At 34.5% G+C, this 26641-nt stretch overlaps 1 protein-coding gene across 3 annotated transcripts in view; it reads left to right on the forward strand.

Annotated features, from left to right (window-relative positions):
• LOC145287837 (kidney mitochondrial carrier protein 1-like) overlaps positions 1-26415 on the forward strand; it is a 350123-nt gene extending 323708 nt beyond the window's left edge. For all 3 annotated transcript variants that reach the window (XM_080135708.1, XM_080135709.1, XM_080135710.1), the window contains 2 exons: positions 14553-14633; positions 25897-26415. In XM_080135708.1, coding sequence (XP_079991834.1) covers positions 14553-14633; positions 25897-25935 — 120 coding nt within the window. In that variant the 3' untranslated portion in view covers positions 25936-26415. The remainder of the gene's footprint in view (positions 1-14552; positions 14634-25896) is intronic.
• The last annotated feature ends 226 nt before the right edge of the window (positions 26416-26641 follow it).

Raw genomic sequence — 26641 nt, forward strand, 5'->3', positions numbered from 1 at the left:
TTTCTTCCCCTTTCCTTTTCTTTTTTATTCTTTTGAATGAACCGGGGAGTGGTGAGGTTGAGTTCCTCTCCCTCTCACTAGCAGATTCATCCTCAGAGGAGCAGTGTTTTCTTCGCTTGATCCCCGTCTCAATTGGTGTGGGGACCGTTGGTTGTTGCTGCTCCTCTAATTGTTGTTTCTCCGGTTGATGCTGTTGCTTTTCTGGTTGCTGCAGCCGTTTTTGTTGCTGCTGCTGTTGCTGCTGTTTTTGTTGTTGCCGCTGTTTTCGTGGCATTGGTTGTGGAATTGGCCACGGCAGCTGATGTTGTTGCTGCGGCTGGTTCAACGGCTGGTTTGGCTGCTGCTGCTGTGTCTGCTGCCATGGCTGTTGCTGCGGCTGTTGTGGAGGCTGCTGTTGTTGTTGCTGCCTCGGTTGTTGGGTTGGTTGTGGGACGGTGGCAGATGGGATTGTGGGCTTCCGTTTCCGCCTCATTACCGTGATCCATTCCTCCCCTTTGGCCTCCTGCACAGTTTTGGGTTTCCTCGGTGCTGGGGTTGGTGCTCCGGTTGCAGGAGTTGTGACAGCCTGTTTGGACACTGGTGCTGTCTCAGAGGTTGGGACCGCCTTTAGTGTCACTTGAGTAGGAGTTGACCTTTGAGGGCAGCTCTTGGCCATGTGACCCTGTTTTTGGCAGAACCAGCAGTGCGGACGACGCCCCTCCACTACTACTGTCATAGTTGCCTCCTTAAATGTCAGCTGTGCTGGTATCGCCTGGAAGCCTTCTTTCTTTAGCCTCATGGCCACAGTGTAGCTGCCCAAGTGCATGCCGGTTTTCGACCGCACTGGGGTTATTTTTTCCACCTCGCCGAACTGTGTGAAGAAGGATCCCAGGATTTCTGCTGATATTTGCATAGGTACATTGAATACCTGCACCCGGGTCCTTGTCCTACCCTGGTATTCGGGCTTTAGTTTTATTCTCCCATACTTAATTTCCTGTAGGGAGAGTCTCTCCGCATCTTCCTTGGTGGGTAGGAGGATGTCCCACATGGCGTAGCTCCTCTGGTACAGGTATAATACCGGGATGTTTAGCTTGTGTAGGAGTCCTGCCATGTCTTCCTTTTTCATCCCTAGGAGGCGGTTTTCCGGCATATCCGAGATGATGAGGGAGAGCACTCTGTCTTCGATTGCCTCCCAAGCGCCTGGCACTGGTTTAATTTCTGCCCCCTCTATGTATTGTCTGTACTTGGTCAAGTACAAGTCTCTATACTCTTGAGGGGACAGTTGCTTCTCTACAGTCTTCTCCCATGCCGACCCTCTTGTTGGTGTTGGATCTTTGGTGAGGTTGGACTGTTTTTGCTGTTCCTTGGCGGAAGGGTTGCTATTTTGAGGGGCATTTCCCTTTCCGCTTTCCTTTGGGACCGACTCTCCCTGCTCTATACTTCTTCCAGGAAATACTTCCCTTTTTGGGGAGTCGGCCTCCTGGGGAGCATTGTCCTCTTTATTGTCCTTGGGAGCTTTTGCCCCTTTTGTTTTGGGGAGGTCTAGGCTGTATGCCCCCTCGTTTTCTTGATTTGCTCCCCTTTTGGGGCAGTAGCCCTCCTGGGGAGCACTGTCTCTCTTATCGTCCTTTGGGGCTACTGCCTCTTGCTTTTTGCTGTCAGAGCGGGATGCCCTGTCCAACATTGTTTTTTCTCCCCTTTGTGGGGAGTCGCCCTCTTGGGGAGCACTGTCTCCCTTATCGTCCTTTGGGGCTACTGCCTCTTGATTTTTGTTGTCGGAACGGGATGCCCCGTCCAACATTGTTTTTTCTCCCCTTTGTGGGGAGTCGCCCTCTTGGGGAGCTGCTGGTGAGTTTTCTCCCTTCTGGGGGCGTCCTTTGGTTTAGTGTCCGGGCGGTATGCCCCGTTGCTTTTTGCTTCCCCTGTTGGGGAGCCGTCCTCTTGGGGAGCAGTTTTTCTTGTGGTAGCCTCCTGGCTGGGGGTATCTATATTGGTGGTCCCCGGGCTGGGGGTGTCCATTTTTGAAAAAAAAGCTCTCTCTTCCCTGTATAATTCACCAAAATGAGTGACGTGGAGTCGGCGTCCAAAGTGGGAGCCGACTTTGGTGCCAAAAAGAAGTGGCGCCAAAGGCGGCAAGAAGGGAGATAGAACTGAGAGAGGGAGTGGGAAGTTAGTGGAGGGAAGAGAGAAAGTGTTTCCGACCCTCCCCTGCGGGAAGGTCGTAAATTATCAGCTCGGATCCCCCCGTGAGGGGGGAGAGCAGAGAAAGACAGACCAAGTGGGGGTGCGGACAGAACGAGCTCGTCAGGTGTTCCGAGCACGAGAATGTGTCGCCAGAACAACACTGCCTATCGCTGTGTATGTATCAGAGAACAGATACTACACTTTGATCTAAGCCAAAAGACCTAGTAACCATCTTATACAGCTTAAATTCCTACCGACAATTATCTTCTATAAAGATGCATAATTTATATTTATCAAATACTAAATTGAGACAAGATGTCATATTCCAAAAATCACATCTAAACTAAAAACATTATTATTTAGGAGGGCATCCTTATTTTCGAGTGACGTTTGTTTCTCTGAAGCATGACATGCAAAGCATGACCTCCTCCTTATTTTCTTAATGGGAGGGGGGGAGAAAGATGAAACCAATTGAATGCTAAGAACAGATACTACACTTTGATCTTAGCTAAAAGACCAAGTAAAAAAAAATGCATATTATATATTTATCGTATACTAACTTGAGACAAGATGTCATATTCCAAACATCACAAATCACTAAACTGCTGATTCCAAATTCTGAATAAAAACATTATTATTCAGAAAGCCATTCTTAGTATTGGGAGGTCTTGTTTTTTATATAATCTTCAGTTCAGGAGGAAGGGGTTTAAGGAATTCATACTAAAGTATTATGTACTAGCAGATTACCCAACGTAGATGGAAATACATGGAATGTTTCCTAGTAGAACACTCGGCATCACCTAAGATCAGAAAATATTGGTTGATATATGTACTAGCATATTACCCGGCGTCACCCGGGATTGTATTACATAGGTTGATATATGTACTAGCAGAATACTTGGTGTAGCCTGGGATTGGATAAAATAGGTGCATATGTACTAGCAAAATACCCAGCCTCGCCCGGGATTGTATGATATAGTACTAGCATGACATATGTACTAGCAGATTATGTGGCATGGTCCGGGATTGGATACAATTCAAGGAATGTTTTCTCACAGAACACTCCGCATCGCCTGGGATCAGAAAAAATTGGTTGATATATGTACTAGCCAAATACCCAGCGTCACCCGGGATTGTATTACATAGGTGGATATATGTACTAGCAGAATACCCAGCATAGCCTGGGATTCGATAAAATAGGTATATATGTACTAGCAGAATACCCAGCATTGCCCGGGATTGTATGACATAGCCCTAGCATGACATATGTACTAGGAGATTACGCGGCATGGCCTGGGATTGGATACAATTCATGGAATGTTTCCTAGCAGAACACTCGGCGGCGCCTGGGATCAGAAAAAATTGATTGATATATGTACTAGTCAAATACCCGGCGTCACCCGGGTTGTATTACATAGGTGGATATATGTACTAGCAGAATACCCAGCGTAGCCTGGGATTCGATAAAATAGGTGTACATGTATTAGCAGAATACCCAGTGTCGCCCGGGATTGTATGACATAGGTGGATATATGTACTAGCAGATTACGCGGCATGGCCCAGGATTGGATACAATTCATGGAATGTTTCCTAGCAGAACACTCGGCGTCGCCTGGGATCGGAAAAAATTGATTGATATATGTACTAGCCAAATATCCGACGTCGCCCGAGATTGGATTACATAGGTGTATATATGTACTAGCAGAATACTCGGCGTAGCCCGGGATTGGATAAAATAGGTGGATATTTACTAGCAGAATATTCAGCATTGCCCGGGATTGTATGAGATTGGTTGATATATGTACTAGCAGACTACCCGGCATGGCCCGGGATTTGATAAAATGTGAAATTGTTTAATATATCTATTTAAATGACCCGTCTTAGTGTAGGTAAAATTATTTTAAATATGTGTTGTATATTACCCGTCCTTGCAAAGGTAAAATTATTTCATATACATGCTGTAAATTATCTACCCTAGGTAAGATACAATTATTTCATACGTCTAATACCCGTCCTAGGTAGGTAAATATTCTTTTGCTCGAAATAGTAAATGATACGTAGACATTAAAAATTCCTCTCTCCTAATAATAACAAATATATTAAAAATCAAATTCAATTTTCTCATTGTTTATACGGTCCCGAGCAACGCTGGATAGCCCCGCTAGTCTTACATATTTTCTGAAAAGTTTTTTGTTACACATGAAAAAATTGAAACAGCTGGAAATATTTCAATATTGATATCTAAAGAAAGAGCTTGATGAGCTAAGAAAGAATCTTTTTAAATTTTTTAAATCCAATTAAAATTAAGAAAATTATGATTATTTTTGTGCCTCACACATTTGGATATTTTTTTCCTCTTTAAGACCTTGCAACATTCCACTTTGGCCTTGTACTGGGCTAGACGGGCGGTTGGACAGGCCCGATCCAATCAATCGGCTGGTCACGTCAAGCTCTAAACCTGACTATAATAACAAGAAAATCCACTCGCACTCCCCACCTTTTTGCAATAAACAGATTTAGAAAGCGGTGGCTCATGGGTCAATCAACTCGCTGGACAAATGGACTTATCATGGCTGAAAAACAAATATTCTTACTAAAAAGAGGCTTTTGAAAAAAAAATATTTTTTAGTAAAAATGGACGAACTACAGGTGCTTAGGTCCACCAACGAGATGAGTATACCTCCCGTGTATCCCTGTTGCTGTTGGGGTGAATGCCCCCCCCCAACACCTCCAATATAGGGCTCTGGGGTGGGTGGGGAGTACAAGAAAAGAAAAATTACGAACTACAAAAATGGCCCACTATAAGCCTCAAAAAAGAAGTCATTCAGAAGTTTCTGATCTGAATAGCTCAGACTCAGAAACTAAAATAAACAAACAAACCTTCCCGAGATTTTTTGTAATAGAAACAATTGAAGGAGAACAAATAACAAAAATGTCTCCTTTCAAAATAGAAAGAATACTATCAAAAGGAATCAAACCAAGAACTCTAAAAAAAAAACAAAAAAAAAATGGCACACTGTTAATCGAAATAACAAACCAGAAACAAGCAACTGAAATTTACAAATGGAAACTTTTCGATGATCGAAAAATAAAAACCTACCCCCACAGAACATTGAACACTAGCAAAGGTGTAATCAGGTGTCCCGAACTAGCCCTGTACCCCTTAGAAGAAGCAAAAAATAATCTTAAAAATCCAAACGTCATTGATATCAAAAGAATTCAGATAAAAACAAGATCTAGCGAAATCATTGACACAAACACTTACATATTAACATTTGATACTCCTCAAATACCTAACAACATAAAAATAGGATATGAAAAAATAAACACTGGAATTTACATACCAAGACCATTCAGGTATCACAATTGTCAATGATACGGGCACCATAAAGATCGATGTACACGACCACCAACTTGCATGAGATGCAGAGACAAAGAAACACATACTGATTGCCAAAACGCACCAAAATGCGTCAATTGCCATCAAAATCATAGTGCAAACTCAAAGGAATGCGAAAAATGGAAAAAAGAAAAAGAAACTCTCAGAATAAAATACACCAAAAACATAAGTTTCCAAGAACTAGCAGAAAACACAAAATACTCTGAGATAACAAAAAGAAATACACAGCCTAACCTTGAACCAAATAATACAACAAAAACAAATCCCTCAAACACCCAAATTGAAATATTCATGAAATTACTCAACGAAATGAGAGAACTAATAGAAGACTTCAAAAAAATCATGAAACAAACCATCACAGAAAGTAAAGATTTTTTAAAGAATATAACCAAAATAAAACAAAGTCCCCAAACTAAAACTCTACCACAAAAACCTATTAAACTCCAAACAACAGCATGGATAGAAACAACCCCTACGACAGAAAAAATAAAAAATAAACAGACCCCAAAAGAACCCCCCAAGACCGCTACCAATAAAAGCAAAATAAACAGATCCCGCTCAACCTCTTGATCAGGACCCCACCACCCATACGACCCCATTCGCGATCTGAAACCCGAAACACCCAAGCAAACATTGAAACTATGGACGTAGACATAAACACCAACAGTCCAAAACCAGAAAAAGACAAACCATGGCTCATAAAATAATTCAATGGGACATAAGAAGAACAAAACCCAACTTTGAAGAAATATTACTCCTTATAAAAACTTTTTGCCCTGCTATAATTGCCCTACAAGAAACCCACCTAAAAGAAGATAATACAATTAATATAAAACACTATTGCTCATATAACTACATAAACAAGAATTCAAACATAGCTACAGGAGGATCATCACTACTTATAAATAAAAACATCCCACACAGTGAAATAAACCTAAAAACAAACATGCAAGCTGTTGCAATAACCGCAACATTCCATAAAACAATAACATTCTGTTCACTATACATCCCACCAAGTGAAAGAATAAAAGAAGCTGAACTAAATGCCCTAATCCAACAACTACCAAAACCATTCATACTAATGGGGGATCTAAACGGCCACAACGAGAAAACAAAAAATGACAAACGTGGTAAAATAATCGAAACGCTACTTAACCAAAATCAATTATGCCTACTCAACACCAAAGGAAATACATATCTACACCCAGCAACAGGCACTCTCTCAGCGATTGATTTAGCAATTTGCGACCCAACTCTATTTATGGACTTCAACTGGAAAACACATGATGATACATGTGGAAGCGACCACTACCCAATTATACTAGAAAACAAAAACCCCAGAACCAGACGACAAACCCTCTCGTTGGAATTTAAAAAAGGCAAACTGGGAAAAATTCCAAAACTTCTGCAAATCTAGACTGATACCGGAAGCAAACACCCAGACTGAGGATCACATAATATATTTCAACAATACACTCCTTTCCATTGCAAAAGAAAACATACCAAAAAGTTCTCACCCTACAAAAGTCAACAAACATGGTATAACAAAGAATGCCAGGAAGCAGTGAGAATGCGACGTGCCAAACTAAGAAAATTTAAAAAGAATCCAACTAAGGAAAACCTAGATCAATTTAAAAACAGCAGAGCAAAATCATCAAAGAAGCAAATAGGAACACCTGGAAAAACTTTGTATCAAAAATAAATGAGAACACCAAAATCAAAAAAGTATGGGAGATGGTAAGAAAAATATCTGGGAAAAACAATAAAGACCCAATCAAACACCTTACTTGCAATAACATAAAAATTACTAACAAAGAAAATATTGCAAACAAACTAGCTGAACAATTCTCCATAAACTCCTCATCAAAAAACCAATCAAAGAAATTCCAAACCCTAAAACAGAATGAAGAAAAGAAATGAATTAACTTCAAATCAAAAAACGAATAACATTACAACCAACCATTCAACAGAACAACTAAAAGAGGCAATCCAAAAATCTCATGGTACAGCAGTAGGCCCTGACGAAATTCATTATCAATTTCTAAAAAACCTACCAGAACCATCTCTCAACTACCTTCTACAAATATACAATGATATATGGATGAACAATAACATCCCCAAAAACTGGAAAGAAGCCATAGTAATTCCAATACCTAAACCAAAAAGAGACCATTCAGATCCAACAAATTACCGACCCATTGCCCTCACCAACTGCATATGCAAGACCTTCGAAAGGATGGTCAATGAATGACTAACATGGTATCTTGAAAGCAAAAACCTGATAACAGAATATCAATCAAGCTTCAGGAAAAATAGAAGCCCCATCGACCACCCAATCAGATTAGAAACATTCATCAGAAAAGCTTTTTTCAGAAAAGAACACCTAATAACAATCTTTTTCGACCTAGAAAAAGCATATGACACTACTTGGAAATATGGCATTAAAAAAGACAGTTCTAAGTAAGACTAGGCAACACACTCTCAGCACAAAAAGAACAAGAAATGGCGTTACCTCAGGGTAGCATCTTATCCGTCACCCTTTTCAACATAAAAATAAATAAAATCATTGAAAACATAAACCCTGGTACTAACTGTTCCCTATACGTGGACGACTTACTCATCTGCTACCGATCAAAATACATAACCAGAGCTGAACGAAAACTGCAACTTTGTCTAAATAAAATAAACGAATGGGCCACAGAAAATGGTTTTAAATTCTCAAAAGAAAAAACAAAATGTGTCCATGTCTGTAAATTCAAAAGAACTCACCATGATCCCATCCTAAAACGGAATAACAATATCATCCCTGTCGTTGAACAACACAAGTACCTGGGCTTAATATACGACAGGAAACTGACCTTCATACCTCACATAAAAAATCTAAATATAAAATGTCACAAGGCCATTAAACTGATCAAAGTCCTAGCCTACACTGATTGGGGCGCTGACAAAACCACACTACTCAAACTATACCGTTCCTTAATAAGATCCAAGGTGGATTATGGATGCTTCATATATGGGGCAACCAGAGAATCATATATAAAAGAACTAAACAAGGCTTAAGACTGGCTCTCGGAGCCTTCACCACTTCACCAGTGGAAAGCCTATACACCGAGTCTAACGAACCTCCACTGACATTTAAATGGAAAAAACTAGCCCTTCAATACTGCTTAAAACTCTCATCATGCCCATCAAACCCTGCAAACAATTGTGTTTTCCACCCACAACACACAAACTTCTTCAATGGGAGAGAAAATATTATTAAACCATACAGCCTACATATAAAATACCTTCTTACAGAAGCCCAAATAGATACCACAGAAATCCAAGTTTCCCTCAAACCAAAATCTCCACCTTGGCTAATTAAACAGCCATCGGTAAATTTAAACCTCAAGAATGTAACAAAATCTTCTAAATCCAACACACATCCCCTAACTTATACAAATAACTTCAATAATATATTAGAACAATATCAAAACTGGACACACATCTACACAGAGTGCAGCCATATCTAACAGCTATAAAAACGTCTCCCAGACAACTGCTCAATTTTTAGTGCTGAATCAACAGCTATAGACCTAGCTTTAGACATCATCCAAAAAACCAAGTCAAACAAATACTTAATATTATCTGATTCACTTTCAGTCTTAACGTCATTATATAACAAAAACTTGAACAACCTCTTAATCATAAACCTCCTGGAAAGAATCACCTCCCTTTCCAAAAACACTGACATCGTATTCTGCTGGATTCCCAGCCACATAGGACTCAAAAGCAACGAAAAAGCTGATACAGCAGCAAAAAAAAATCTTCAAAAATGAATATCAGCAATACAAAAGTACCTCACATTGATTACAAACCACTAATCAACAAATACATCACTTCCAAGTGGCAGGAGTCATGGAATGCCTGAAAGAATAACAAGCTCCAGCAGGTAAAGCCCAACCTTGGGAAAAGAACGGAGGACGGGACCTCTAGCTGGGAGAAGACAAGAAGAGAAGAAACAGTAATGACAAGACTTCAAATAGGACAAACCAGGATCACTCACTCGTACCTGTTAAAAGGCGAAGAGGCCCCATTCTGTTTGTCATGTCATGAGCTTTACACGGTGAAACATATCCTGATAGATTGCGTGGATCTCCAGCAGATATGAATGAGGTACTATCGTGAAGATAGTCTAAAAGATCTTTTTTACGGAGTGGACCCTGGCAATATCCTGAAATTCCTAAGAGAAACAAGATTATATAGCAAAATCTGAAACCCTAATAAACAACAAATAAACATAACCAAATAACCACTTCAGAAAAACCTAAAACACAAATAACAAACAAATACAACCAAACAACCTTTCCAGCAAAAGCAAATTACCTAATAAACAACAAACAAACATAACAAAATAACCTCCTCAGCATTAAATGACCCACAAAGGTTGATATGCTAGTTAAATAACCCATCCATCCATCCATCCTCTTTAAGACCATATGCGTTTTGTCACATTTTGTATATTACTTTTTCAGTAAAAATGTTATATCTTTGTTAAAACACAAGATTAAGCAATGAAATTTACCATACAAGTGTATTTTTGTGCAAGGAATTAAAATATGCTACTGAAATTCTCCAGAAATTAATGGTTTCCAAATAATCTGCAGTAAATGCACATAATTATGCTGCAATTCCTTAAAAATGCCAAGTATCCATTTTTAGGGCAGTTAATCGGTTTTTTTTCTATTATGTAGGAGATAAATCCTGTGCGGCTTTTTTTTTTCTTTTTGTTTTTCTAAAGACGATTATGTGTGGTTATAAGAGGGTGGCAATTATGAGAGGGTGGGAAGGTTGCCACTCTTTTCTTTAAGGAAGGATCTGTTTGTTTTTTTTTAAACACTTATATGTAGCTTAACAAGGAACTTTGTTTGGTGAGGAGCTTACAACTTGCACTTAGCGTTATTGTTAAGACTAAAGAAGATTTTAGGAGGAGGAGACTTGCCACTCATACCTAGAGTTAGAGGTAAGATTAAGGGAGTTTTTGTTTTTAAGAGGGCGTTTGACACCCATATTTATGGTTAGTGGGTCATAATTATTGGCTTTTGAAAATGTTATGCCTTAGATTATGCACATACTTTTTAAATATGTAAGCTTACGTAAATGAGGGGTGTAAAACTTAACAAGAATTACGACAAACAGACAAAAATAAATTTCATTTAAAACAAGTGGCATCACTAACAAAAAATATGATGTTTGGAAAACTTAAGTATTTTTGCCCACTTATTTAAATATCAAAAAACACTTTTTGCTAAAGCTAGCAAATCATTCACAAATTTTGGATAAATTTGGTTTTTATTTTCAATTCCATTTCTTGTCTGAGTGACACATTATTTCATTAAACTTTCCAGTTTAAGACGGGTTTTTTCTCTCTACCTGGTCAAGATCACAGTGTAGTATTCTGATGCTACACTTCGCCTTTTCTGTCCTCTGTCGGTGAAGGAGAAATTCTTCGATTGAGACAATTTTTATGTTTGTTTCTATCCAGTTGACCCTTTTTGGGAAGCTGGATTTTCTTCCCATTAAAAACTGATCTTGTGTCTAACTGTCCTTTTGGAGAGGCAAGTAAATAGGAACTTAACTAGAAACTGAGCACCTCCTAGAAATATTTAAATATTGATTTTGCATTTTTTTTTAATATATATATATATATATATAACTTGGTAGATTAGTGTCCATTCGATTATAATTCGCTGAAAAAAATTGTAAAAAAGACAAAAAATATATATATATATATATATATATATTGGGGGTGGAGCTCACACATGTGAAGCAAAAAACTCATTCACATTTTCATTTTTTTTTAAACAAAACACCGTTTAATTCATCTAAAAAAAAAAAAAACTAATGTAATGTATAAAAGTGCACACATATTACATATTTACAAAGCTTATTTTCTTGTCTTTTTAACTATCATTTTAAAATTTAACCAAAAATAATGACAGATTGGTCGGGATTGCTTTAATTATATATATTCTGATAACCGAATAGCTCTAATTAAGCTAAGTAAAATATGTAAGAACATTTTTTTTATAGTCATATTTTCATTTTTTAAATTTTTAATTCGTTCTGGAATAAAAAAACAAAACAAAAAAAAAACGTTTGTTTACAGTAATACCTAAAACCTGATAGTATTGCTGCCGCTTCTACAGATCGTTTTTGTATATTTTTTTTTAAATAGAACGATTTTTTCCCCAGGTATCATGATTTTCAATTGCTTGGTACCACAAGAGAAAGCAGGTTAAAATTTTATTTTTAACGCATAAATATAGTAAAAAGAGACCAAGTAAAGATTAGATACCTTGGTAGCAGAAGACAAAGATAGGCGCACATTTCAAGTGACACCGGTTGTTCAACCTTGACATTGCCGTTGGTTGTTTGTAAACACGTCAAATAGCAGACATGTCCGAATGTTTGTGAAAACTTTTTACGATTTAAAAGAAAAAATATATTTACAAAACATTTTCTTTAATATTAAATATTTACAAAACTTTTAAGGATTAAAAAAAAAATTTTCTATTTACACAAAACTTTTTGTATAAGTAACAAAACGAACGTAAATTTAACAAAATATATTAAAATAAATGGGTGTCGTTCTTAGTGCATTTTTTAATATATTTACAGAACTTGTTGCAGACCAGGATATAATAATCCTAACTTGCTACAAAAGAAAATAATGAAATGAATGGAAAGAAGGAAACAAAACTCAATTGCTGAATAAAATAAACATGTCGTTTATTTTCTGTCAAAAATAAAGGGTTTAGGTGGAACACGTGTTCATTCAGTGGTTGACGACTACATGCGTGGAAAAAAAGGAATGAAGTAGAGGAACGAGAAATGACAGTCCAGCATGTAGAAAAAGAAAGAGAGGGGGTTGACCTCAGTAGAGCCGTGCGTACATGGTAGTACTCGTCCACATGGAAAAGTCTTCAAGCCAAGAGCTGTGGACGCGAACTTGTCTGGTTGATGAACCAAAGCAAAAGAGCATGTTGAATGGTGTTGTTGACTTTTATATCGGGGTCAGTGTTCTGACTGCGCATGTCTGGATTTCCTTTCAGGGGAAGTGACGTTTCCCATGTGTGCGTACATATATTTTTTAAAATCTCGATTGTTTCTACTTGTAATTTTATAATGCATAAAAATTGTCTCGGTCTAGAAGGATTTCCCCTTTCACTGACCACCTACATACATCGCACTTTAAATAAATATTGAATTGTATTAAAAACACACAAAGAAAGATAAACACACACACACACACACACACACACACACACACACACACACACTGTGCATAAAAATTAATCTTGGTCGCAAAAATCCAAACAAGTCAGTTATTTTATATTTGTTTCTGCCATTAATAAGTTTGGTTATGATAATTTCATTTAATTTTTTTTTTTAATTGTGTATTTTTTAATTGACATCATCTGAAATTCTCAGTTATAACGTCGGTTTATTTATTTATTTGGTATTATTTTACGACCTGCCCCAGCGTAGTATAAACACCCCCAACCACCCCATGTTAAGAACGGCTTTCGGAATAAACACCTCTCCACATTAAGAGCAGCTTTTGAGGTTGGTGGTGTTATTCCGAAAGCCGTTCTTAACATAGGGAGGTTGGACTGTTTATAATATGCTGGGGCTGGGGCATGTCGTAAAAATTTACCATTTATTTATATTATTATTATTATTGTTATTAATAGTTTTATTAAAAAGTTCTGTAAATATATAAAAAGAACTCGCCCAGAAAGACACTCATTTATTTAAATATATTTTGTTTAAATACTTTCGTTTTATTACTTCGTTAAGAAGTTTTTGCGTAGATAGAAAAGTTTTGTTTTTTTTTATCCTTAAAAGTTTTGTAAATATTTAATATTAAAGAAAATATTTTGTAAATATATATTTTTTCTTTTAAATCTTAAAATGTTTTGTAAATATATTTTTAAAAAATCTTGCTCGCGAACATTCGGACATGTTTGCTATTTGACGTGTTTACAAACAACCAACGGCAATGTCAAGGGTCGAACAACTGGTGTCACTTGAAATGTGCGCCTATCTAATCTTTACTTGATCCGTAAAAAGATTGATTTATTTAACAGTGGGTGTCTGAAGAAATATTTTTTCCAAATTTTCCATACTCGTCATGTTGAAGTCTTTTTTAACACAACAAAAAAATGAGTTGCCAAAAGAATTTCGGACACCTAAATCTATTAAAGTGATATTTCTTCTAGTTAATTTCCAGATTTCATGATAAAATTCTTAAGAGAAACGCTGCACGACCATTTACAAATGAGGGGGCGGGGGTCATTACAAAATCTTACCAAAAATGCTGTTTTATGATCTTAACATTTTTATCACTTTATTTGCTTAAAACTCTTAAAATATATAAATGTACATTATTATTTATTAATTCATTTGAAAGTATATTCATTTTCAAACAAAACAGTGGTATTTTGAGGGCTTAAAATGCTTTTGTTTTTAAAATATGACAATTTTAGCAGAACCTTCTTGAAATCTGTAATTATCCAAAATGTTTTATCGTCCGTGTGCATTGCTAATTTTTACGATCTTTTAAATCTTACACATTTTTTAAAAGTTTTTTTTAACAATATTTATAATCTTGCACATTTTCTAAATTTCTTTTTTACAATTTTTAAAATCTTACACATTTTCTGAAATTTTTTTTACAATCTTTAAAATGTTACACATTTTCTGACAAATTTTTTTCACAATCTTTTAAATTTTTTTAAAAGAGCTTTTTTTTAACAATCTTTTAAATTTTACACATTTTCTCAAAAAATGTTTTTTTAACAATCTTTAAAATTTTACGTATTTTCTGAAAGTTTTTACACATTTTCTGAAAGTTTTTGTTTATTTTTGTTTCTAATGAAATGCTTTTAAATATTTTCTTTTATAATTACAACAATTTTTGTTCTTTGTTTTTTTTTTTTAGACAGTGAAATCTGAAGGTTTTCTCGCCCTTTACAAAGGTTTCATTCCAACATGGGTGAGACTTGGTCCGTGGAATATCATTGTATCTTTTTATTGATTTTGAAAATCTTCAAATGGAACTCTATCAGTTTTTAGTAAGCAAACTGTTGCAAATTAATTTAAGATATTTTGTTGAATTTTGGATAAGTAAAGGAATATTTTGTTATAAATTGACTTTTAATGTTAGGAAGGAGGCGTTCACAACACTATGAAAAGTTTTCAAATTAATATATGAAGAGAAACAATGTTGGTAATGACATCACTGATAAAAAACAAGTTTTTGTTACTTTACTTCCCAAATATAATAATGTCAGTAAGGAGTCCTTCACAGAACTGTTAAAAGTGCCATTAAAATTAAAGAGAAATTAGTAATGACAATTTTATTGCTCTCAGACAATGTTAATATAACAGCAATTACTGTTACCACTACCCCCCCCACCCTCACCCCACTTACTAAATATGCTTCTGTAAGGAGATCTATACGGCATTGCCAAAAGTAAAGATAAAATAAAAGTATCAAGAGAAATAATGGTGATAAGATTATTGATTCTGGACAATGTTGATTAGAATAAATGATCCTGGTAAATTTCTAATCTTTTTCCACCTTTCCATTCCATTTCAATATATTAAAAAGATATGTAATGTTGATAAAGACAATAGTTTGAAGAAAGTTTGTATATATCAATCAATATATACTACTATAATACTGTATATTTTATCCAGAACAACACTGAGTAAAAAAGGTTCTTGAACAATTCCTAATTTCTCCCCTTTCATTTCCACATATTAAGAAAATATGTAATATGATAAAGGCAATAAACAGCAGAGATTATATATTAGTTACAAATGAAATACTGTAATCTTATAATTTTTCATTCCAGATAATGTTGAATAGAATAAATAGTTCTGGTAAATTCCTTAATTCTTTATTCATACCCTCTGCATGTCAACATACAAAGAAGATATATAATGTTGATAAAGTCAATAGTCCAAAGAGAGTTAATATCTATCAGTTATCAAAAGTAATAGTCTAATTGTACAATTTTTGATCCGGACACCACCAAGTAGAACAAATGGGTCTGGTAAATTCCTAATTTCCCCTCTACTGGTCTAATGTAATGTTGGTAAACAAAATCGTTTGAAGTTAATATACCAGGTGCCTTCAATAAATTTTCAGATATATATATGTATGCATATGTGTATATGTATGCATATGTATATATGAGGTGCCTTCAATATGTTTCCAGACATTTTCGTATGGTAACTTTTATTGATAATACACACATGAAACTCTAATCCCCTTTGAAGTAATCTCCTCTGGCTGCAATGCGTTTGTTGTACCATTCAAACAATTTCTGGAAGGCCTCATGGAAGTTCTCTTGTCTGAGCATGTTAATGACCATCGTCACAGCCTCTTTCATCTCCTTAATCGTCTCATAACGACAGCCTCTAAGATTTTTCTTGAGTTGGGGAATAATCAAAAGTCAGAGAGCATGGTCTCATCAAGACAGTTCCTCACCCTCCCTATAGGGAGGGTCAGGAACTGTCTTGATGCCCATCTTTGTTAAATAGTCTGTGACAAGGATGGAGTTGTGGATTGGTGCATTGTCCTAGTTGAAATGCCACTGACTCGATTTGAAGAGTGCTAGTGTCTTCGGGCAGTATCTCTTCCTGAACTCCCTAGTATTCCTTGTTGGCTGTTTGTCCAGTGGGAATCAACTGCATGTAGAGTATGTCCGTACTGTCAATCAGTTACCAAATGTAATACTGTAATATTACAAAAGACAACAGTTCTTTCTCGTAGACATTGCTGTGTTTAAACACACATTTGCTCTATATAGGATATTGAACAATTTTGGATTACTATATGCCATTTTGCATATGTAATATAGTAATATTGTTCTGAGTAGATTTTCTTGTGTAAAATTATATAACATAAGGCACTATTTAAATATACCTGCTATATCTGGGATATTAAGCACTTTTACTTGACTAACTTACCAGATATGATACTACATTATCATTATGGCTTCCAAACATCACTATGTACTTTGTCTAGTATATAGAAGAGCAAAAAACAAAGTTCTTTTCCCCAAGCAACACTGCATTTAAACACACCTACTCTACTAAAGATTAATATATGTAATACCTCCCATATGTAATACTGTAATCATACTATTATGACTCTTGGGCAATTCTGAGTATATTTTTTGTCTAAAATAGTAAAATAAAATAAAACAGTATTTTTTTTATTTTAATGTATATCATCTGCCACCTGCTCTATTTCGAATTTTTAGTTTATTTGTATTATTTACAATGGATAAACATGCTTTTAGTTTTATGTATGTAAGTGCTGGTTGGCACATTAATTAAATGAGAATGGTTCTACGATACAGTATGAATCAAAGAATGTATTTTAATTAAGAGTTCTTCCATGTATAATGAGAACATAAGGACTAAGAGGGAAACGGAAATTAACACCTCCTACTCAGGTGTTGAAATTGCGAGAATGACTAATATAATGTTGAATTCAAACAACATTAATATTATTTCTGCAAGTACATACCAATAAATGACTGAAACCCATGCAATGCGGAATTCTGAACCATACCGGTTAATGAAAAAAGTTTAATTTTGCTTTATATTAGAAGAAAAACAATCTCAAAATCAGAGCAAAACCAAGTTAAAGCAGCAGATCTTGGACAAAGAAAAGGATTCTTTCAAATAGAGCTATATCATTAAATTGTACTTAGCTTGATATTTTACTGCAATTTCACAGTATTACCAATTATCAGAAATGTTATCGAAATCATCAGAAGTGTATTTGACTGGTCTTTAACGCATCGCATTATATAGTCTGATGATTCACATTATTTGGATTATTCACACTACTGCTCTCATCTTTAGTTTCATTATTTATACAATATTTTGGTTGATGTAACCTCCGACCTTCTTCAGGTATATCTTGTTGAACTTGGGAATCTTTCTGTTGAACTTGGATGCACATAAAATAGCAAAATTTTGTCCTTAAGGATCTGTAGCATAGTAGATAATGTACTTGGTAAAATTCAGTTATGGCTGACAGAATAAGAGCATGCTAGCCTGTGCATTAAATAAAGAGTTGTGTTGGAAATTCTGGGCAGATTCCCAAGTTCAACAGAACAGTTTCTGAGTTCAACAAGGTACACCTGAAGAAGGTCAGAGGTTATAATATTGTTTTTCCATATTTGATTTCGAAAATATGTGAATGTTAACAAGGAAAAGAAAGTCAAACGATCCAAAAAGGTTTTTGTCTCATTTTCTTGCAAAGAAAAGTAGACTGAAATAAAGTGTATTGTGTTTTTATGTTTAATGTGAAAGCACAATTCAAAACTGAAACAATTTTGATACAATAAAATTTCTATTTTGTTGTAGGAAGTGATTTTTTATTTTGCCATATTTTTTTAAACAAATTTGTCTTTTACCTAGTGATGAAATATGTTTCTTCACGTCTCAAGTTGTTATAAGAAAAGGTACTCCCTACAAATACAATGCAATAGATCGTTTTTTGCGAATAAATTCGCATTTATTCTCACAAATGTTTTATAATGAAGCATAAATTTTCAATCAGGTTCAAGTCTGGGTTCTGAGTGGTCAATTTGTTCCCAAGTGCAATATCTTGCTGAAGTAATAGATTCCTTCACAAGTCTTTATTTCGCAAATTTAACTAGGGAATTTGTTTTCTAGCAATACTAGCAATAGTTACAAGAGTTTAGTTGTAGACCTTTAGACATCCAAAATGATCCAATTAATATATAATTAACAATTCTGGATCAGAACATTATTCCTCCATCTCCCTATTGATTTAATCGCAAGATTTCTCTTCAGATCATCAGTGTTGGTCAGGCTTCATCTGTCCAGTCTGAAAATAAGTTTTCATCTAATTGTTTACTGATTAAAATCTTTGTTTGAATGGATTAAACTAAAATATGATAAGTTGAATTGCAAGCTGTTCATTTCAACTTACCAACATATTTCTATTACTTTTGTGCATTAGCAAATTCATTCATACCTTGAAGTGGTTTAATTTTAAATCTTTCTTATCTATCTGTCAGTAGCTCAAACAAAATGGAATGTGGCCAGAGTGCTAAATATTTTGGTTTCAATTTTAGCTGAAGGCACCTTTTTATTATTTTTTTTTAAATCAATACTATGTATTAGGTACAATATAATATCAAATAAAGATTTACTCTGTAATAATAAATACAAAATCTGCATGCAATTAAAATACACTTCACTAATCTAATAAACATGTTAAACGTTAAATTAAATCTAGAGATTATCATTATACAAACACTTTTTAAGATTAAAATCCATGATGCCATTAAAATAATAATTCTTACCTGCACTTTGGTTCACAGTGTGTGTGTATGTATATATATAATATATATATACTGTGTCAATCGCTTTATTGCAGATTAGTAAAATATCAATATTTCATTAAATATACATCACAACAAAATGAAAATCATATCATCAAACGACTGCTTTAAGGTTAGTTATTTCCCAAAATTTTATTCAATTCATGCGTTATTCATGAAGTTATGACATTTTATTCTTTATCCAAGAATTTCCACTGTCCATCGCTTTATTGCAGGTCACTTAAAATGTTGTTTTAGGGTAAAAATACAATGTCTTGCGAACTTTACTTTTTATTATATTTTTCAGTCAAAGAATAATAAACAAAAACATATCCTTGGTATGGGCCTCATAAATTAATTATTTATCAACATATCCACCATTTTTTTTAAATAACTTAAAAAAACATTTTGTTCCCCCAAAGAAGTCAATTCTTTGATTTTAAAAGGAGTTATGGCTCTAGCAACATCAACTATGTTCCTCCACAAGGCATCCTTTAAAGTAAATTACTCTCCTCCCTCATAAACTCCTCTTTTTAATACTGGCCAGAGATATTCAATGGTCTGGAGAACTCTGTGGTCAGGTCATGAGAGTTTCCCAACGAATTCCATAGATTTAAGGAAGGATGCAGTCGCCCCAAGCAGAATGGGATGGTACATTGTCATGTGTAAAAATCACCTGAAAGTGATGTGACAATGGTTGGTCATGTTGACAAATGATTATCCCTAAAAGGCAGTGTGTGCGTTGCTGGTAAGCATTACACCCACTGGCACTCAGAATGGTCCAACCAACTTATCCCCAATGATTCCTGGCCAAAACATATGTCTCCACCTCCTTATTGGCGATGAACTCTGTAATAGGTCGGAGTTCCATTTGGGTTTCAAATTTTGGTTCATTTATCTGGGCCGTCAAGAGTAGCATGGGCCTCATCTCTAAATAGAATCTGTTGGAAATCAATGTTCATGTAATTCTGTGTCCAAGCCATTTGCTTTTCCCTATGTTGTTTTCTCAATGGAGGCATTGGAAGAGGTTTGATGGTCCTTGCAATCTCATTTAACACATTGTATCGGGCATGCCTGGATCTTGGAGCAATTCCAGCTTTTGCAAAAATGAAAGCACTCATGCTGTTTGTGTTTCGGTTGATTTCCCTACGAATTTTCCGAATATCATGATTATAAAGGTTTCTCCTAATGCCCTTATTTTTCTGGATTTTGTATTCAGGTTGTTCAAGAATACAGCCAAGGTTTTTGGATCCCATTCTAACTCCGTGGCTAAATTTTTGATGGACAATCCTTCTGCAAGTCCAGCAAATATCCTTTGCTTTTCGATAATCTTTATTGGCCTGATTTTTTAGCATTGTAAGAGATCTACAATAAAGCGATGGACGGTAAAATTTCTTTGATAATAAATAAAATGCCGTAACTTCATGAATATAGGATGAATTTGAATAAAATTTGGGGAAATAACTAAACTTAAAGAAACCCTATAATGGTACAATTTTCATTTTATTGTGACGTATTGATATTTATTTAAATATTGATATTTTACTAATCTGAAATAAAGTGATTGACACAGTTTATATATATATATATATATATATATATATATATATATATATATATATATATATATATATATATATATATATACTCCTATTTTCTATCTTTTCTATTTATTTAAAAAGAAAATACAATTTTCTTATATATGGGTTGTGGGATTGCATTCACTAGCAAAAAATCTAGCTAATTTGCATATTCTTTTAAACATTCATTTTAATTAATTCCCTATTAGTTTTTTTCGGGTTTTTTTTATGAGATGATCATCTTTAGTTAACTATTATGTGTAATTATATTCATGCAGATATTCTACTTGATTTATACTTGCATAATATTTGTGTAAAAAGTTTATAGTAAACACAAAATTGTTTCCATATATATTTATGTATACATATATATTTTTGTTTAATCTATCTATATATATATATATATATATATATATATATATATATATATATATATATATATAAAAGTGAACGTGTCTATGTGTGTACATTTCCCTACGTAATAACTTTGTCAATTTTAAGTCTACAAACTCGAAATTTGATATACAGAGTACTGAGATTTGGGGAAATCTGTGTACTTCGTTTTCGGCCAGAAATTTGGCTATTAAGGGGGCAAAGTTCAACGATTTGATCTTTGAGAACTCTACCAAACTCCTCCAAAAATTTTGGATCCAAACACTTGAAATTTTAGATATAGGTTCCTTGGACATGGATAATAATTTGATTTTAATAACTTGATTTGAGCCCAAAACAATAAATGTTATGGGGTTGACCTCTGCGGTCTCTACCAAATTACTCAGACAATTTCTGGTCTAAACATTTGAAATTTTACATAAAGGGTATTCAGAGATAGGGCAAACTTTTTAATCAGTTTGGGTCGAAAATTTTTAGTCACCAATATATAAATGTGTGCATGTTTGCATGTGTACCTAAAACTATCGACAGAGGCGACAGATTTTCACAAGATCAGTATCGTTTTGAAGTTTGGCCTATCAGACGACAAATATCGAAAAATTGGCTAAAAACATTAATATCTTCACCTTCAACTTGGAACTTTTCTACGGGGAGGGGGGTCGCTTTTTTCACCGATATTTTTGAAAGTCATCCTCTCCTTTCTATTGTCTAGCCTTAATTAAAACCAACATCACTTCCAGTTTTGCGGTGTTTGTAACACCACAAATGTCAGTTTTTTTTCCCCCCCATTCTTTTTGTCCTTCGCGGTATGGGTTTGAGCCTGCCTTTCTACTACCACTTTTTTTTTTTTGTTTAACACACACATCCAAACACCCGGGCAACGCCGGGCTGAAATGCTAGTATATATATATATATATATATATATATATATCTTATAATATAAAGCTGTGTGTGTGTGTGTGTCTGGTCACGAATAGGTTGACTATTTTAAAAAACTGGTTACATATAATGATAGAAGATGTATCGAGACACAGGAATGGATATGTTTGATCCTGCAGAATGGTGGTTCATTAAAATTGTGGGGTCTGCGTTCGTGCCTGGTCCACAAAGTATGAAAATAAAAAATTTAAAAAAACTTTTACAAGTGTTTTTGATATAAATGTACATAAGAATACTTTGATAAGTATGTTTTAACTTAAATAGGGATGGTATAATAAAATTGTGGGGTCTGCGTTCGCGCTTGGCTTCCATAGAATGGAAATAGGCACAAACTTGAATAAAGACTTTTCATATCTATCTGCGTAAGTATACTTTGATAATTATGTTTCAGTTTGAAGAAATATGGTATAATAAAATTATGAGGTGTTCGTTCGCGCCTGACCTCCATAGAATGGAAATATGTCACAAAGTTTAACAAGGTTTTTTTTAATATAGATCCACAGAATATTGTGGTAAGTGTTTCAGTGTGAACAGGTATGGTATAATAAATTATGGGGTTTATCTATTTTATTTTTACTTTCATCATATTTTGCTATGGTTTTGATACCCCCAAATTCGAAGCTATCTCTTTACAATCCTTCCTTTTCATAACCTATCATACTTTAATAAATCAGAGTCCATTTTCTGTAGGCTGTTTTTGAACCCAGTCAACGACGGGTACTTTTGCTAATATATATATATATATATATATATATATATATATATATATAATATACTAGCAGACCGTCCAACATTGTCTGGTTGTAAAATACGCTTAAATCTGATATTTTGATTAATGCATGTTTTGTATTTATTATTATATTATCTTGAACCCAATATATAGTAATCTATCTATATATCTATAAAAGTGAACGTGTCTGTGTATCTGTCTGTTTGTGTACATTTCCCTACGCAATAACTCTATCAATTTAAAGTCTACAGACTCGAAATTTAATATACAGGGTACTGAGATTTGGGAAAATCTTTGTAATTGGTTTTCGGACAGAAATTTAGCTGTTAAGGGGTCCAAGTTCAACGATTTGACCTTTTAAAACTCTACTAAACTCCTCCGCAAATTTTGGGTTTAAACACTTGAAATTTTAGATATAGGTTCTTTGGACATGGATCTAATTTAATAACTTGTTTTGAGCCCAAAACAATAAATGTTATGGGGTCATAATAGGGGTCAAAGTTTTTTAAAAAATTGACCTCTGCGGTCTCTACCAAATTACTCAGACAATTTCTGGTTTAAACATTTGAAATTTTACATAAAGGGTATTCAGAGATAGGGCAAGCTTTTTAATCGGTTTGGGTCGAAAATTTGAGCTACAAATATATAAATGTATGTATGTTTGCATATCTGCCTAAAGCTTTCGACAGAGGTGACAGATTTTCACAAGATCAGTATCATTTTGGAGCTCGCCCCTTAAGATGACAAATACCAAAAAATTGGCTAAAAACATTCATTTCTTCACCCTCAACTGAGCACTTTTCTACAGAGAGGAGTCGCTTTTTTCGCCGATATTTTCAAAAGTCATCCCCTCTTTTCGATTGTAAACCTACATCACTTTCGGTTTGGCGGTAGTCGTAACAGCAAAGACGTCGCATTTTTTTCACATTCTTTTTTTTTTTTTGCTCAATACACACTTTCAAACAACTGGACAATGCCGGGCACCCATGCTAGTGATTTAAAAAGTTAAAAAAATAAATAAATAAATAAAAGACTCATTCGCCACCACCGAGAATCGAAACCAAAACATTTAGCTTACAATTTACTTTTTCCTTTGACGCTAATGCCTGAGATATGAAGACATGTTTGCTGCAAGGCTTAAAATTAAAACATACACCAATAGCTATTACGTTACGCATACATATTCGTAATGCTGTTGTTCGACCTTCACCTGGAAAATTCCAGTTTTTTAATTTTCACATTTTTGCACCGATTTTCCCTGGCTAAAACACAAACATATATTAAGTTTCATGTTTGTAGACCAAAAACTGACAGAGGAGTTTGGTAGGCAAAATTTTTTAAACCAATATATATGAGCATACATAAATATATATAGAAAGAGGTTTGTGTTTACTATAACCTTTTTCCGCAAATATTATGCAAGTATAAATCAAGTAAAATATCTGTATGAATATAATTACACGTAATAATTAACTAAAGGTGATCATCCCATAAGAAAACTGAAAAAACTAATAGGGATTTAATTAAAAGGAATGTTTAAAAATATATGCAAATTAGCTAGATCTTTGGCTAGTGAATGAAATTCCATGACTCATATAATAATGTATTTTCTTTTTAAATAAACAGAAAAAAGGTTCACCTTGTTTCTCCTTGGCCTTCAGGTCTAGATCTTTTTCTGTTATCAAAGTGTAGTATCTGTTCCAGCAGATACTGCAAGCTATGACTAGCTAGGACTAGCTATGACTAGCAAAGACCAGATGTGGGGGCAACCCCACATGCCTGACCATTAACCAGCTCCCATTTCCCACCTCTCGGGAGCTGGTCCCCTTTTTCCCTTCCCCCTCCCTTCACTCCTCACATTAAAAATCGGCCTTGTGCCTAATTTGCTCGGTGGGGGAGCAAATAAATACCATCTGTTCCAGCAGATGCTGCAATCAAAGACCATATGTGGATGAAACCCCACATATCAAACCATTGCTCTTGAGCAATCAATTTTCGTCAATGTAGGGTAAACCCTTCATACCAATTGTCACTATCCAGCTCCTTCTCAGAGGAACTGGTCCCCCTCCCCTCACTCTCCACATTAAAAAGCAGACTTGTGCCTAATTTGCTCAGTTGGGAAGCAAATAAATAACTAAATAAATAGAAAAAAGGGTTTTTAATATGAATATCAATACACAAAAAAAAACAGATTTATTGGAGTATATATATATATATATATATATATATATACACACACACATACTGTGAACCAAAGTGCAGGTAAGAATTATTATTTTAATGGCAATTATATCATGGGTTTTAATCTTAAACGTGTTTATACACACGGAACATTCCAAAAGTAATGTCTCCTATTTTTTATTCAACCCAAATTGATGAGAAAGGATTACATATTGTATTTTTATGATGAATGAACTTATGCATATATGAACATATTTGCAACAGAGAGATGAAACATTCAGGCCATGAGACTTAAAAGTTTCATCTCTGTTGCAGATATTGATGGTGCAGATATTGATGGTCTCTGTCATGGATGTGTGTCAGAAGCAGAGATGTGCTATTGAAGTCATCCATGCAGAAAAAATTGAACTAATCAACATTCACCAGGGCCTGTTGAACTTTTATGAAGTTGATGCAGTTTATGTCAGCATAGTTAGATGATTTCTTTGATTTCAGGGTAGTGCCAGAGATGTAACAAAGCACACTCTGGACTTTTACGATCAAGGCATCAAAACAAGCTGACAAAAATGCATTAAAAATGGTGGTGACTATGTAGAAAAATAAATTCTGGAGCACTAAAGTCATTCGCTTTAATGGTACCACACTCGTCTTCATAGCTCTTCAATGTTTTAGTTTTTGAGTTAAAAAATAGGAGGCCTTACTTATGGAATGATCCTCATATATATACTGCAACACATACATATCTACATACAATATCTCACATAATATGAATGTACAGATGAAACTCTGTTCTACATTTCATTAGATAAATTTTATCGTTTTAACATTTATTCCTAAATGAATCAAGATTGTTAAACCTATTTTTAATTTGATTCAGTATTTTCTTCCAAAATCATCTTGAATTTGGAGAGTATGCTAAAAAAGCGGTAAGATTTTTCTTCCTGACTCTTCACAGATAATGGTTTGGCTATATTAAGATGACACTGTATAACATATTCTACTTATGTAATGGGGGTAGAATAAGTTGGTAGACAAAATAACTTTTTCATTGTTATGTTTTTGGTTTTCCTTAATTCTCACCAGTTCTTCTTGACATTTGAAAAACTCAAGAAATTTTATTAATCTCATCCCATCCACAACACCACGTGCTGCAATCTAACTAATTGACTACTATCACCACAGCTGCCCTCCAACTTAGTAACTGATGCAACTTTTCCCTCATCTCCAATTGTAAATGGAATGGTGCAAGCGATCAACAAGAGACTTGTAATTTCACTCTCCTCTTATAAACACTTTGCTGCATTTTTTTTTTTTTATTCTGTCATTGAAATTCTCTATTCCAAGAAGAAATGGAATTTTGTTATTCTCTCATCATAATCTTCATTAGCCTCAACATTGTCTTTTGTTTCTGACTTATCACACAAAACCTGGAATACAGAGATAACTTTTTATTTATTTTTATTTCACTTTTAAAAAGAAATAAACTACAGGGGACAGCTACCTGTTTCTTGTACAGTAATCATTCCAAGAAAAAGAAATGCAATATTCTTTTTGAAATAGTTTCACTTATCTTCCAATAATTATAATTTTGATGAATTTTCATATTGTTGTTTTAGTTTTTATTTATTCCTAATAAGATGCTTTTTTCATGATGGATTATTAATAAAAGTGTCGGCCACAAGGTCGTTTCTGTTTTCGCATCCCCCAACCCTTTTCATTTTTAATTGATTTTCAATGTTGAAATAACAAGATCTAAATTTTTAAATAATGGATTTAAAAAAAGATTTTAAATAATGAATTTCCAAAAAAATTTGAAATAATGGATTTA

Source organism: Euprymna scolopes, chromosome 11 (assembly GCF_053919585.1).
Source record: "Euprymna scolopes isolate OS-2025 chromosome 11, ASM5391958v1, whole genome shotgun sequence".
NCBI classification, from domain to species: Eukaryota; Metazoa; Mollusca; class Cephalopoda; order Sepiida; family Sepiolidae; genus Euprymna; species Euprymna scolopes.